Source organism: Hermetia illucens, chromosome 7 (assembly GCF_905115235.1).
Source record: "Hermetia illucens chromosome 7, iHerIll2.2.curated.20191125, whole genome shotgun sequence".
In the NCBI taxonomy this organism is placed as follows: Eukaryota; Metazoa; Arthropoda; class Insecta; order Diptera; family Stratiomyidae; genus Hermetia; species Hermetia illucens.
In genome coordinates this window covers 2,072,042-2,088,122 of record NC_051855.1, presented here as the reverse complement: position 1 = coordinate 2,088,122, position 16,081 = coordinate 2,072,042, and the positions used below count along the sequence as shown (strand labels likewise).

The window sequence follows — 16,081 nt, the reverse complement described above, 5'->3', positions numbered from 1 at the left end:
CACTGCCTGAGTTTGAAGACCTGCTAGACGATCTCGTTCACAACGCAAGAGGACGAGGTCGAAAAGTGATAGCCGGCGACTTTAATGCGTGGGCCATCGAGTGGGGCAACAAAGAGATTAACGCAAGGGGGCGGTGCTTATTAGAAGCATTCCTCCCGTTGGATGTAGTTCTAGCCAACGAAGGTGATGTAAAAACTTATCGGAAAGGGGGATCTGGTTCAATTGTAGATCTGAGTTTTGTCAGCCCTACGCTGGCACGTGACAGGTCCTGGCAAGTTAGCGAGCCCTTCGCGTACAGCGACCATGAAGCAATCACCTTTGAACTAAGGACGGAGCCACAAGGCAGAAGACCCGCACCCCGAAAGCCGAAATCCAGAAGACCACCAGGATGGTCTCCAAAAGCGATAGATGAGCAAACATTCATGGAAGTGTGGCTAGACCTGCCTAGCAAAGCAGGCACCTTCACGGATAGAGCTCTACATGTTACGCAAAGCATCTCTAAAGCATGTGACGCGTCGGTGCCTAGGAAATGCTCGTTCTTCACTAGAAGACCCAATTATTGGTGGAATAGTGAACTTGTCAGCCTTCAATCGATTTGCCACAGAGCCAGACGAATGGCTCAGACGGCAATACATAGGATCGATCAATGGCAAAAGGAGCATGACTATAGGGAAGCCCCCACGAACCTCCAGCTTGCCATTCAGCGGAGTAAGAGGGAATGCTTTAAGGAGCTCTGTTCGGAAGTGGACATAAATCCGTGGAGTAGCGCCTATAAAATCGTGACAGGACGATTTAGAAGCCTATAATCCCTGCAGATCACGTGTACTATGCTCTTGTTGAAAATAATCCAGGGGTTATTTCCTCTTCACGAAGGAGGTACTGACACCTTCCAGCGTCCCCTGAATGTGACGCCGATTCCACCAAGGACAATCTGCTGGAGATCTGCAGTCAAATCGGCGACAGCTAAGCCCCGGGTGTGGATGGCATACCGAATGAGGCCCTCAAACTTGCCGTTATGTGCATGTCCGAGGGTATCTTTCCTGCGGAAGCGCGTTGGTGCGGGTAATATATAATAGATTACTCCCAGTCGTCGAGAGCCAAGAGGGCCTTTCAGATAGACAGTATGGGTTCCGTAAAGCCATATCAACCATTAATGCCATCAAAATGGTTACTGGCTTGGTCGAAAATGCAATTCACAGAAGAGGTTCTACCAGCAAATATTGTGTGATTGTGACCCTGGATATGAGGAATGCATTCAACTCGGCCAACTGGAACCTTATACGAAAATCTGGCGACGATTGATGTTCCCACCTACCTCTCCGCTATTATCGATAGCTACTTGCAAGAGCGGACACCCTGATATAATAACGATGATGGAACCAAGGAGTACACTGTCTCCGCGGGTGTTCCATAGGGTTCTGTACTAGGCCCACTACTGTGGAACATCATGTATAATGATGCACTTAACCTTCCTGTTCCGGAGGAGGTCACGGTGGTGGGTTACGCATAAAACACTGGTTGTGGTCGCAAAGCATCTGGAGGATGCTGAGTTGTACTCAAACAAAGCAATCAGTGTTGTTAAGGCTTGATTAGAAAGTGATGGACTGACACTCGCGGAGAAAAAGACAGAAGCGGTCCTCATCACTAAGCGTCGCAAGAAAATACGCCTGCATTAGTATCGTGAATCGTATCATCACTTCCAAGCCTGCCATCAAATAATTGGGGGTTATGATATACGGAAAACTCAATTTTAAGCAGCACATACAACATATCTGCGAAAAAAGCATCAACCATGAGTATGGCTCTGCCAAGGATGATGCCGAACGTAGGAGAACCGCGGCATACTTGCAGGCTGCTCATAGCCAGGGTGGTGAGTTCTATCATGCTGTATGCATTCCCAGCTTGGGCAAAAGCGCTGCACGTTTTGGGCAATGCACTTAAACTGAGTACGGTTTACATAAGAACAGCCTTCCGGGTGTGCTCTGCTTTAGCACCGTCTCAGATGATGCAGCGTTCGTCATTTCGGGAATGATGCCGATTGACATCCTGGCAACCGAAATGATGAACACTTATAACACCAGGTCCATCTCTCCCCTATCGCAGGTGAAAAAAGCCGAAAGGGAGAGATCCATAAGCAGATGTCAACAGCGATGGGACCAGTCAGAAAAGGGCCGTTGGACTTACAGGTTGATCCTTTCCATCGGGGAGGGGCTGGAGAGAAAGCATGGGAGTTAAATTATAATCTCACCCAGTTTCCCACCGATCATGGAGGATACCGTCAATACCTGCACGCGAAACGCGTTTATTTCCGATCGAATGTATCAGCACTTGAATGTGGATCTTTATCGATTAAACGGTTTGCCTCGAACATGCTGACTTAATGCTTGGAAAAAAGAATCTTTTATGTGTTTAGAATCCAAGAATCGATAATTTCTGATAACGGTAAATCGATTTTAACGATCTACCATATTTAGCATCTTTATAAGGCGTTATACTACCCGTAGCAAAAGCCTCGGATGTTTTTTTTCGAAGTGATTACGCGCTGCACTTGGTATTCATGAATGCTGGCTTGTGGCCTATAATGAAACTGATATCTGTGCCCGAACGGCTTTTCGAATAAAATGAATCCACAATAGAAATGATCTACCATAGCACCAGTATGGGTTTAAACTCCGCTATGCTATTAACATAACATGCTGATCCCAATTCCAGGTAAAGAAGGAGGGTTTGAGGCAACGTACTTTGTACTATCCTCATCAAAACAAAAATAAAATGACGAGATCAGGGAAAGAGATAAATATAGTTGGAGTATGCCACTTCGCTAAATCCTCCCTGATCTCTCTTGGCGGCAGGTCCCGCGACATGCGGACCAAGAAAATGCATCCAAAGTTGTTAAAAACAAGATAATCGGATTGAGTAACAGGCCTTGAAAAATTCACCTCAACTGACGCTGCAGGACTGGACGCAGTCCTGTCGAGAAGTGAGCAGGGGTTCTTGACGCATGCACGGCGTCAGGACGTATATAAGTCAATTAGTCCGAGCAAATCAAACACGTATTTGCACGGTCAATGTTTGCAACCTAGCTGGAAAGATTCGAAGAACTCGTTCTGCAAGAAACCCGACAGTCTGGTGCCAAAAGCTGCGACTTAGAACGCGAACGCGGTAAAAATAGCCATAAAGTTCTCTATTTTGGTAGCTCACACATTCAATACGGTGACGGCATTGACATCTCAGAGGGGTTTCTTTGTTGGCGTTGCTGATGAAGCTCACCATTATATCAGCTGATCGCACTATTCACTTCTTCACCGCGAACGCACAGACAGGTCGACCTGATGCCGAGAAAAATGCCTTCTGGCAATTTCTCGATGCAAAAACCTGCAACGTGCCTGCTGGTGACTATATCATCATTGCCGGCGAACTTAATGGTCATGTGGGTGAATAGGCAGACGGTAACAGGTGTTATGGGGGAAAGGGGTTTTGAGGGTGCTATAAGGGTGGGGAACGTATAATCGATTTTGCGAACACCCATGACCTTGTACTTATAAATACATGGTTCACCAAACGATTCACTCATCTTCCTATATTTTATAGTAGGAGTAGTAGCACAAATCGACAATATTCTCATAAAACGCCGACATTTTACCACCGTCACTGATTCCAAAGCCGTTTCCTATGAGACCATCGCGCCTGAATATCGGCCGTTGAATGCCATCCTCCAAATCAAGCCACCGATAAAACAGCCAGGAACGCACTGGCCCGCCGCGCAATAAATTGAAGTGAAGAGTTCGTAAGAAGAAATAAGAAATGAACTCACTTACGCGATTACCAACTATTACGAATGCGGAAAACTCGTGGAATCAAATTAAAGACACAATCCGCAAAGCGGCCTTGCAATTCTCGGGGCAAGCAACCAGGTAAGCGGTTCATCAACCGAAATACGTGGCTTTGGCATGACTATGTTGAAATGAAGGTCCGTGAAAAGAAACGCCTCTACCATAAGTTTCTCGACGATAAAACACTCGCCAATTGCAAATTTATATAAATGCCAACCGGGAAGCAAAGAAAGCGATTGCTGTCACCCCAGCGGTGCATTACAAAAATCTTTACGATAAACAGATACTTCGGATGGAGAGAGAGATCTTCATCGCTTTGCCCAAAGCCAACACGATCACACACAGCTTATCGAGCTATTCTGTTCTGACAACAGCGATTACTTTGCTTCCGACCGTCGAGCCACGACGGTTAGATTGGGACAATATTTCGAACAGATTTCCATCAAGAATTTTTTCACCCTCCACTTCCATAATCATAGCCGACATTTGGAGCTGTTCCACCCGTAAACGCAACTGAAGTCGAGGAAGCAATAAAGCGTATGAAATCGTGGAGAGCTACAGGATCTCACATCATATCTGAGCTCTGAAAAGCGAAGAAGTGGGACCGAATTCTGTGGCTCAGTAAATTCTTTGATCAGATTATTTAGGAAGGTAGAACAAGATCTGACTGGCAAGAAAGTACCCCAGTTCCAATATGGAAAAAAAAGGTAGTGCAGCAGAATGTTTAAATTACCGTCCGATCAGGTTACTCTACTATGCATTCTTGACAAACGTATTTCCTAAATCGTTCAAATAACCGTGAATCAAGCAAGGTTACTCATGAAGGAGCATCCTGAGAAGCATTGCCCTCTTTACATTACAGTTCTGAATCTGGCGTTTGATCGTGTGCCACACAAACTAATATGGTGTGGAGCATACCACACTTTGTGCCATAAGAACTCGTGCGTTGGGTTCAAGTGCTCTACCACGATTCGAAAAGTAAATTTCGAAGTGTGGCGGGTGTATCAAAACCGCTTCGTGTCGTGTTTTTCAAGGAAGCGCAGTTTCACCACTCCTTTTTTCAAAGTTTTGTGTGCAAAACCTTATTAAAATTATTAAAGTCGGTTTACTGTCTGTTTGTCTGTCCGTCACACGCATTTTTCTCGGAGACTGCAGCAGCGATTGACACCAAATTTGGTGGAAAGGTGGGAATTGTGAACGCTGACGCATATAATGAGCTACATCCTCTTACGTCGAATTTAAGGGAGGAGGGGGATCTCCATGCATGCAACAGGAGGGTGTAAATTGTTTTTCATCAAATATAATTATGTGCGGTATCAAATGAAAGGTCTCGGTTAGTGCTTTCTAAGGCATAATCTTGGCGTATATTACGTGTTACGTATTAATGGGACAAATTCACACTAACGTCTTCATAAAAGAAATATACAAAACCTTTCATACCTGAAGCGTGTGAATGAAGTGGCGTGCCACAGCTGGTAGTCTTTCTTGATGGCCATATAAATGGACGTCTCAAATCTAAAATTTACCTTAATGTCGTCCGTCCTGCCGTTCTCCCTGATTCTGGAGGTTTGCCAATTATACAGGACAATAAAGGATGTTTTGCGGTAAGGGAAGTGAAGATGTTGCGTTGGACGAGTGGCGTGACACACTTTGATCACATCCGAAATGAGGACATCCGCAATTGATATGGGATTGCAAAGATTATGGGAAAACTACGGGAGAGGCGTCTTTGATGGTATGGTCACGTATTTCGCGCCAATAAGAATTTACTTGCCAAGATTGGTCTGAACAGCGAAGTCGATGGTAAACGACCAAAAGGCCGGCCGAAACAACGGTGGCTTGATACGCTGGATTGCGATTGCATCTACATTAGGCATTTGCTAGAAACAAATGGTGAAACCGATAACGACGAGCCGACCCCATTGTGAATGGGACAAAGACTGAAGATCCACTCTATGGCTACAATCAGAATTGTGGTGACCCCCGAGAGAAGGCGCGCAGAAAATTAGCAGGTATTGGGACGTGGTGGTGCTTTCAACTCTACACTTGGATACTCATGGATGCTTAATGAGTTGGGTCGAGAATTACCCCTCGATACTGGGCCTACAGCGCCAATGATTTTCCTAGCAGAAAACGCTACCATTATCGGCTTTCTGAAAAACCTTAGAAACTTTGAAAATAAAAGTAATGGCTGCAAGAAACTGGATTGACCCTTTGTAATGAGAAAACAAAACGATCTGGATCACAAACTGTAGAAAAAATAGCAATCAAATATCTTGAGGCTATGATTAACGCAAGCTGTGTTTAATGGGGCACCTAGAGTATACTTCCCAAAAGACACCGAGCACCGTCGCGGCACTTGCAAGAATGTTGGCGAACACTGACAAGCTGAAACTCAGTCAAAAATGTACCGTGGTAGCATGTGATCCATCCATGGCGAAAGGAAAACTACGGGTGAAGGGATCACTAACCGAAAAGAAAAACTGAGACTGGTTCTGTAAAGAGTATAAAGCTACTACTCAGAATGAAAAACAGGCACTAAAAGGAATAGTAAGCAAAGGAAATTGGTTTTATTTAAATATTGTTTTAAAACATTTTAAGGTAGGAATTGAATACTAAAGTAAATAATCATTTAAGTTTGATGTCAGTTAGCATAATAAACTGTTTGAAAATAAGCTTTTCCAAAAAAAATAAATTTCAAATATAAATTAAATAAATAAAAAATGATATCATAGTTGGATGGTTTAACTGTTTTTGGAAAATTTTAAAAAGGTTGTATTTTGGCTGACTCAAATAAAACTAAATATAAATAGAAAAGATAAATTGTTGATATTTTTTAGCTTGAATCAACTTTTATCCTTGATGAAGTTAAATTAAATCATTTAGACAATAAGTAAATAAATTGTTCCATAAGATTTTTCGTTTTTCATCCCTCATAACCACAAATAAAAGATTTAAAGAGAAGAAAATTGAAAATAAAAAGAAATCTCGAATCCTAAAAAAATACATACCAGTTGAGTATTCGATCGTACAATCTGTTGTGTAATTGTTCGATATATCCAACTGGGGCAGTTCTATTTCGGAATTAACAACTAACGGATCTGTCATGTTCCAAATAAATACTAAATCTTGTACAGTATGTGATACTGTTTTTATTTTGGTTCAATTTATTTATATGTTTTCCAATATTCATCATTGACGAATAATCAAGCATTAATTTCAGTTTTTTTTTTAAATATGGATGAAAAATTTGATAATAGTATTTTCCCATTGTAATGCAAGTAGAGTTGAGGAAATTTTTAATATAAATATTTTTGAACGAATAAAAATCCATTATTCATTTTATTTTGTTCATTTCGTTGAAGATGCCGACAGACATGAAAGAAAAATAAAGAAAAATTTATAAAAAATATAGTTTTGACACATCATTATAAGCTGGAGAAATATTTTCGTAAAAGAAGTGTCGAAAATAGGAGGCTTGACAAAAATTTCACTTAATAAAAACTATACCTATATATAATTTTCCTCCAATTTTTAACATTATTGTGAAGATATACTTTGTAATTCGTTAGCCATTGGACTCTCACATTAACGTGACTAACATATATGCATACATGAGATATATGTAAATCAATTTAGCCTTCACATTAATAATGATAAAAAAATAAATTAAGAAAAGGTTTTGGAATTTGCAAAAATTATCTGTTCTAATTCAAAATTAATAAAGAACTCTTAAGAAATTGAACCATCAAGAAAAGGTATACTGTAACCAATTTGGAGATAAAAAGAGATACATCAAATTAATAGCATTTCTTACTCTCCCTAAATCAGAATTGATGGCCTTCTTTGAGACAATATCCATAACACAGATTCGCTCCGTTCTGGTTGCATCAAGAACGAACGTTATCATGCTCCTTAACTCCGTAGTTTTACATACATACCGTTGTACGAAATACATTAGTGTTTAAAACAGGTAAAAACAATTATATGTATTTTGTGTTTCTATAAGAACGTAACGTGCAGCCTTTTGGATACAATGCGAAGAAAATTAACGAAAATGAAGGGAATTACCAAAGAAACTGTCTTTTTGTAGGCAACATTGAAATCCCGACAGAGCTAACACGTCTTATGAAAATCTAATTTTCATATACACCCCTTTCTCTTCGCGGCATGGATTCGATCAGACGCTGGACATATTCGACACACAGGTTCTCAATAATATTAGATGTAGGATTATGGAGTGCTTCCGTCAACCTCCACAAAACTGAACGATAACTAAATGTCTGGTTTTCACGCTGTATATTTCAAGCCCTTGTCCTGGTACATATTGAATATTTGCTTAATGACCTACGAGTCGCAACGGATAGCTCACGGGAGTTCTTCGAGCAGATTTCAATGCAAGAATGCGCTCTCCCACCGCTACCCACATTTGGAGCAATTCCATTTATCAGCGGCATAGAAGTCCAGGGAGCAATTAAACGAAAAAGGAACAGGGCCTGACACATTGTTGAGCTCTGGAAAACGCAAAACTGGGACCCGGCACTCTGGCTCGATGAGTCCTTCAATGGTGTTATTGAGAGGGTAGAACCATGGCAATTCAACAGGTATTTCAATTAGCATCAAATTTGGTCATTATTCAAAACCGTGAAGATTTTTAAATGCATTCTTGTGCTTGTATGTTGCTGCTCAATCTTTTGTAGAGTATAGGGCACCTCTTTTTAAGGTTTTGTATCAAACAAAATCTTATTAAAATCGGTTCAATTTCTGTGTGTCCGTCTGTCTCTCTGTCAAACCCGATTTACTCGGAAACCGCTTAACAGATTGTCACGAAATTTAGTGAGAACATGTGGTCTGTCTGTCTCTTTACATACAGCGAGTGGCGTCATTTTGTATTGACTTTGCTCCCGATATATGCGAATGGGGGTGTATTTTTTTTTTTCACCGGATATGGTCATGTGGGGTATCAAATGAAATGGCTCCATTAGTACTTTTCGAAGCTTATTTCTGATATTGGGCGAAACGTAGGGGAGATAGGGCTCAAAATGTGTGCTTCAAAATGTGAAAAAGGTCTCGTTTTTAGAACCCATCCAACCGAAAAATTTGGAAAAATAACAGTGATGCAACTATATGAAATCTAGCCCTCAAAATAGATCCCATTCCGATATCTGCACAAATAAAGTTAATAATAGTGCATTACCATCTTTTAGAAATTTACTGGAAAACCCCCCTTCACTTCATCCCAGAAGTACAAATTCTGAAAAGTTTGAAGATAATGCAACTCTTATCAACAAAGTTATAGAAGGTCAAACTTTCTTATTTCTGGTAAATTTATTGCACTCTAAGACGTGTATGACGTCATCATCATATAAATTGAACTTATATGAATGGCGGGTTGATGGAGGCGTTTTCGGTTCCCTTTTTTGGCTGTTTTAGTTATTTGCATATCAGTGTTAATTACTCGAAGTAGACATGTGTATGTTTATGCATGTGCCAATAAAGCCTGCAGGTAGTAACTAATATAATAGACATGTGTGTACCTAGTTACCATCGGTTTTTAATTTACGTACATGATATATATATGTATGTTTTTGTGCACGGAGTAAAGTGCGTGAATATGTATTCATCATTATGCGGTAATAGACAATACTCACATAAGATGAACACAAAACTTTTATACCCGAAACGCTCAGCTTCTGGTATCCCAACTTGTTTATTTTTACTTTTATTCAGTGAGACTATGCTTCAGCTTCATTATGATCCCAATTAATGTTGTGCAAGTGATAAACTCACAACGGCGAGACAAACACAAGACGATAATAAACATCCATGGCAACTCAGAAGGGAACCTCAGATAGGCCCCCATCATCACGCTGCCATCAGTCATCGATCTAATAACCATAGACTAATATAATCCGGGTTCTTCAAGAATTGGGAAACCACTGACAAAATATACGCTACGGCATTGTCCCATGGGAAAACACCGCGAGAAGCATCGCTCATCTATATTATATTTCCGGATCATAAGAAGGCGTTCGACCATGTACCATACAAACTCATTTGGTATGCTTTACGCTACCAGAATGAATTCTCGGTATTCATGAAGGAAACGATCTTCGCCACTCTTTTCGTTCTTGTCATAGGCTCATGTGGGAAGCACAATTCCCAGCGAATTGCTTCACGCATCAGTGCAACTTGAATGAAGCGCCATTTCACGTTTGACGTTCTTTGTGATCTCCACATCAACAAATGTCTGAAACCCGCCATTCACCGCACTTTTTCTGATGGGTCGAAGATAATGAACGACACCTCGCGGTAGTAAAGACGAAAGCATTTAACGCCATGATCACATTCGAAGACATTAGCGATCAATATCGGGCTACATCCCTCCCGGAAAGACTACGGAAGAAAAGTCTATAACTAACGGAGCAAGTTGATGGCCGAGAAAATGGCGCACTAGATCCATACCAGCCGACTCTGCTACTGAATGGGATAAAAGATAAAGAAGAAAAACAGTTTTTTCTTTCCTAATTCTCCAAACTTTCCTATTATTCCCACACGCCATAGCTTCTGGTGACCAGAGCTCTTCCTTTGACACATCGTTGGAGCCTTTGCTGCGATGCCCTGGGGAGTGACGCTTCGTTAACAAACTTTTCTCCAAGTCAGTTGCAGTCTTAGCCCAATGACCAGACTGCCCGCAGGCAAAGCACTGTAGGCGTGATATATCGAAACTATCAGCAGTGGGCGTGAGAGTCCTTTCACTGCTTTTTGTTTTTTATTATCCGAGGGGCGACAAACTCCGCCATGCTATTAACATAGTATGCTGGTCCCATGCCCAGGTAAAGGATTTGAGGCAACGTACTCTGTACTATCCTCAGTAAAACCAAAATAAAATGCTGAGATCAGGGAAAGAGATAAATAGAGTATAGTTCCAGTTATTCTACTATGCTAAATCCTACCTGATCTCTCTTGGTGACAGGCCCCGCGACAGGTCGACCAAGAAAATGCATAGAATGTCATTACAAACATGATGATCGGATTAAGTCACAGGCCTCGGAGAAATGCTAGGGCGTCCACCTCAGTCGACGCGGCAGGACGGGCCCCGGTCCTGTCGAGAAATGGGCAAGGGTTTTTGACGCATGGACGGCGTCAGGACGTAAGCAAGTTAGTCCGCACACAACGAACAAAACAAATACGTGTCTGCACGCTAAATGTTGGTACCCTAACTGGAAAGACCGAGGAACTCGCAAGAGCCCTTCGGAAAAGGTGCATTGACATCTACGCTCTGATGGTCTGGTTCCAAAAGCTGCGACATTGAACGCGAACGCGGTAAAAATGGCTACAAACTTCTCTATTTTGGTAACCCACACACTCAATATGGTGTTGGCATTGCCATCTCAGAAGGTTTCCGTGATGCCATTAAAGAAGTCGAACAATTTGATGATCGGCTGATGAAGCTCACCATTATATCAGCTGATCGCACTATTCACTTCTTCACCGCGTATGCACCATAGACAGGTCGACCTGATGCCGAGAAAGATGCCTTCTGGCAACTTCTCGATGAAAAGATTTGTCACGTGCCTGCTGACGATTACATAATCATTGCCGGCGACCTTAATGGTCATGTGGGTGAAAAGGCAGACGGTAACAGGTGCCATGGGGGAAAGGGGTTCGGAGCGCGCAATGAAGGTGGCAAGCGTATAATCGATTTTGCGGACACCCATGACCTTGTACTTATGAATACATGGTTCATCAAACGATTGTCTCATCTTCCCACATTTTATAGTGGGAACAATAAAACGCAAATCGACTATATTCTCATAAGACGCCAACATTTTACCACTGTCACTGATTGCAAAGTCGTTCCCTATGAGACCATCGCACCTCAACATCGGCCGTTGATTGCTCTCCTGCGAATTAAGCCACCGATAAAACGGCGTGAGGAACGCACTGGCCCGCCGCGCATTAAATGGTGGCGATTTGGTGAGAAGAACGAAGAAACGGTCTCACTAATACAATTGCCAACCATTACGAATGTGGAAGAATCATGGAACCAAATGAAAGACACGATCCACAAAGCGGCCTCTGCAACCCTCGGGGTCACCAAGCCGGGTAAGCGGTACATCAACCGAGATACTTGGCTTTGGAATGATGATGTTGAAATGAAGGTCCGTGAAAAGAAACGCCTCTACCACAAATTTCTCGACGATAAAACGCCTGCTAATTGGCAAATTTATCATATAAGAATGCCAACCGGGAAGCAAAGAAAGCGGTCGCTGTCACCCGAGCGAACCATTTCAAAAATCTTTACGATAAACTGGACACTGGGGATGGCGAGAGAGATCTGTATCGAATTAGATCAGGGCCTTGAAGTGTATTAGAGCACTTCATTCAAAAACGTAACGATACACTACAGTACACTGTAGGGAGCAATGTGGTCAGTATTGCGCTCGCCCGAGATTATCACCCTGATGTGATTCAGATACTCATTCACCGTTGAGTCAACTGGTATCCGGCATCCGGTCACGATAACAAATCCCTCTGCCACCAGTGAGATTTGAACCTCGATCTTCCGCTACGACAGCCAAGCGCTCTTACCATTTGCGACTAAATACCATAAATGATAATGAATGCCCTACCACGAATGGGGTACCAGATTAACCCCTACCTGAGTTGCGAAAGCAGAACTACATTCGACCAGGCGCTTGTCAGGGGTTGCAGATAATGACATAACCTACCGGGTTAACTACGAATATCGCAGGTTAATCCTGTAGCCGCGAACAAGCAGAACGTTTCCATTTGGGTTCATCTTCCCTAATAAATGTTTACCTTTCCCAGAGTAAACATCCTTAAAAAATCCGTAATCGGTTGTGAAGCAATCGACGAACCTATCGGATGAATTACAGTGAAGTTACACAGTATTTCGTGGGCTCCCCTCCAAACACCTTCCCTCCCTTTGGAGGTAACCATTGCGTATTACAACGTTGGGGCTCTGTTGCAAAGCTGACTGCTTCCCCATTACTCGTGGGAAAAAAAAATGAGGATAAAATTTCGATTTCTTTTGGCCCCAGAGACACGAAGACAGTACTCAACATGGTTGAGAGTCGAGACGTTTTAGCGGTTATGCCGTCAAAAACCAGGGCCAGAAGACCTAGTCGTCGTATGTTTTGTACGAACCAACTCAACGAATTTATCATCCGCGCCTATTGCCGTGTCATCGATTAGGCACAGAATCAAGCAAGATATAGACGTCGAATCCCTAACGTGTTCATAACTTGCTTTCCGGAACTAACCCTTGTTCCGAAACAAAATGTCGTCAATCAATGCCAAGTGGTAGTGAAAAATTATTGAGTTACCGAAATCTCAAATACTCCACTTATAAGGCACTCCATGAATCCAGTAGTTAGGAGAAACTTAGCAACTGGGGATGTCGAACCAATTCATAATGAGGTTTTGACCGTATTCCAGATCGCATTCACAGAATGAGCTAAAATTCTCCCAGGCGCTAGGCCAAAGATCGCAAAACTAAAGTTTACTTGGGCAACTATTAACATCATTACTGGCGTTGACAAAATTTTGGCTGATCTAGGCTAGCGAGATTGCTGCGACACATTGCTGCTACCACATCTATTTTTTTTTTTCTTCAGCCTTTGTCCCGTTCACAAGCGGGGTCGGCTCGTCGTGATCGGCGCTACCACAGTTATTCGACTCCACAATCAACATCTTAGAGCGAATAACAGAGGTATGCGCATAAATTTCCTGTCCTGAGAGCTTCGACTTAATAAAAAAAATCGAAAAGTTTAGAGAAGAGATGGGCTATGACACGCAGGCAGTTCTTGGATATCCATCACCAAGAGTGCACAGACGCGTTGCGAACATAATTGGAAAACTACCATCTCTCCAATGATATGCCATTGGAAAAAATCCTCGCACTGCTGAAGCGGAATCTTACGGTATGCTCCAATCACATTTGCAGACCTTTTATAAAACTCTCAGCAACTCCGGTCGGGAAAATAATCTCTATCTGGATCAGGCAGAAGATTCCTGGAGAAATGTTTGGAGCGAATTCAACCGTCTAAATTTAGAAGCAGCGTAGCTCGCACACCTTATGTGACAATGTGAGGCCCTCCCCGAAATGACCATGCCTGACATATGTAATTGAAGTTGACATTGAAGCAACTCTTGAAAAGGCAGGTAAATGGGAAGCGCGAGGAGTTGATGAGATTCACAATTTCTGGTTGAAGCGGTTCAAAAGCACTTAAAGGAGCACTATCCCATATTTTGCATAGAATCAAATACGGGTTCCAAGTTAATCATGGCATATTGCCGAAATGTACATTAAGTCATTTATTATATATTGGCGACATTAAATTGTATGCCAAAGGCGGGGACTAACTTCGCTCTTTGCTGAGCATTCAGTTCAGCAAGGATATTGGCTGATGCAGAAGCTCGTTGTTTTCTGTCACTATGCCTGAGAATTGAGAGTTGGTGCACAGGGCAGCTTATTTGCTTTCGGGCTGCAGAAATAGTCCAAGTTTTCTAGCCCGTTATTTACGGTTGTTAGCTCTTTCTAATAGTTGGTCATATTATAATAAATGACCAGGTCCTATTCAGCGGCGCTCGCCAGCGGTTCTCCCGGTGTTAGTGCTGTCAGACCATTCGGGTCCGCAGACATTGGCGCGATGGCGCTTGAATTAAGTATTCGCTTCTACTTCCACTATGACCATTTCTAATTCCTACGACCGTTTCTAGTTACTCATATTCCTCAATCCGTTAAGGATAGTTTTTTTATTCCCACAGTCCACCGAAATGAGAAGCCCTTGGTGGGATGAAATGGGATTCAGTTCCTCTTAATGTACAGAAATTGCTTATTTTATTTTGGACCTGTTTTGAATATATAGCTGGATGAAGTTCTTCTAACTGATTTTGTGGTCCCACAAAGTTTGTAGCGTTGACGCAGTACAAATATTTCCCCGTCTGCTTACAAATCGTTTTAATGTACCAATAAATGCATTGGTTGTTAGGTCGCTAACTACTTTCAAAAGTACTGCCCTTGTAACAAACCAGACGAACACTGCTACGTGAGATTTTTTAGGCTTCTTTCCTCTGATCTTGTAGTGAATCCAGAATGGACCACAAAAATCAATTCCTGTAGTTCCAAATGGTTTATCGGGTTGAACTCTCCTCTCAGGCAGATTGCCCATCATCTAGGCAAATAATTTTAGCTTTGCCTTACTGCAGTGAGCGCAATTCAACACGATTGAACGCGCCATGGTCTTTCCTTTGACGGGCCAAAACATTTGCAGCGTGGCAGGGAGTAGTCCTTGAGGGCCTACGGTCATCATCAAACGAGTAATAGTGTCATTGTATTGAATGTTTCATATCATATGAAATGTTCGCCTCTTGAAAGCGTCCTTCAACTCTGATGACACTTTTCTTGTCCAACAATAGAGCAAGTGAGCTTTGTTATCCACTATGCCAGTTTTTTTAACGCTAGGCTTCCTTTAGAAACAGGATCGTATCTGATAGCATTTCTTCAACGGTTAGAAACAATAAGCCTGTCAGCTCTCTACTGGTTCGAGTGTTGGTTGCGAATCGAAGAACATACGCGACGATCCGTCGTAAATGTTTAAATGAATTCCGGTGGTCGATTGTGGAAAGTATGTTTTCTTTATTTGCAACTGAGAGCACCACCTTTGCCACCTTAGTTTCTAACTTCCTTTCGAACTTTAAGTTGCTTGGCCGAGTTCCGTAAGGCTTTTCTGAAACTTGGTCCAAAGGAAGTGCATCTCCATTGGCACTGCTGAATCCCTATCTTTTAGATTCCAAAGTTGCTGAAGAAATATTTTTTTTTGGTCACCACCTAACGGGTCGAAGGGATGCGCTATGTCAGAGGAAACTGTTCTCTTCGTTAGCTTATTGTCACTTGGCTGGAAAGTTTTCACGCAGAAGTTGTCCTCTTAAGGTAACCACGTTACGCCTAAAGTCTTCACATGATAAAGATCTTTGCTGCTTTGATCGAATTGGACCGCTTGGTCTTCTTTGGGGATGCCTTGAAACAGCTGACTGTGGTTTGCGCACCACTTCCTCAGCTTGAACCTCTGTCAGTTGCTTTCGTACTGCCAAAGTTTCTGTTGAACTACTGGCTCCTGCCATTACATCATAGATGCAGATATTGTTTTCTATCGTCTGAGATCCAAATGGTTCTAACGTTTTACGCTGCGTTGCTATCTACCTGCGGCATTTTATAG

The 16,081-nt window shown here is 42.3% G+C and overlaps 1 protein-coding gene across 1 annotated transcript in view; it reads right to left on the bottom strand.

The window, feature by feature from the left end:
* LOC119660776 (glycine receptor subunit alpha-4) overlaps positions 1-16,081 on the bottom strand; it is a 139,926-nt gene that overhangs the window by 32,049 nt on the left and 91,796 nt on the right. Inside the window, exon 5 of the mRNA XM_038069552.1 lies at positions 6,845-6,979. Coding sequence (XP_037925480.1) covers positions 6,845-6,979 — 135 coding nt within the window. The remainder of the gene's footprint in view (positions 1-6,844; positions 6,980-16,081) is intronic.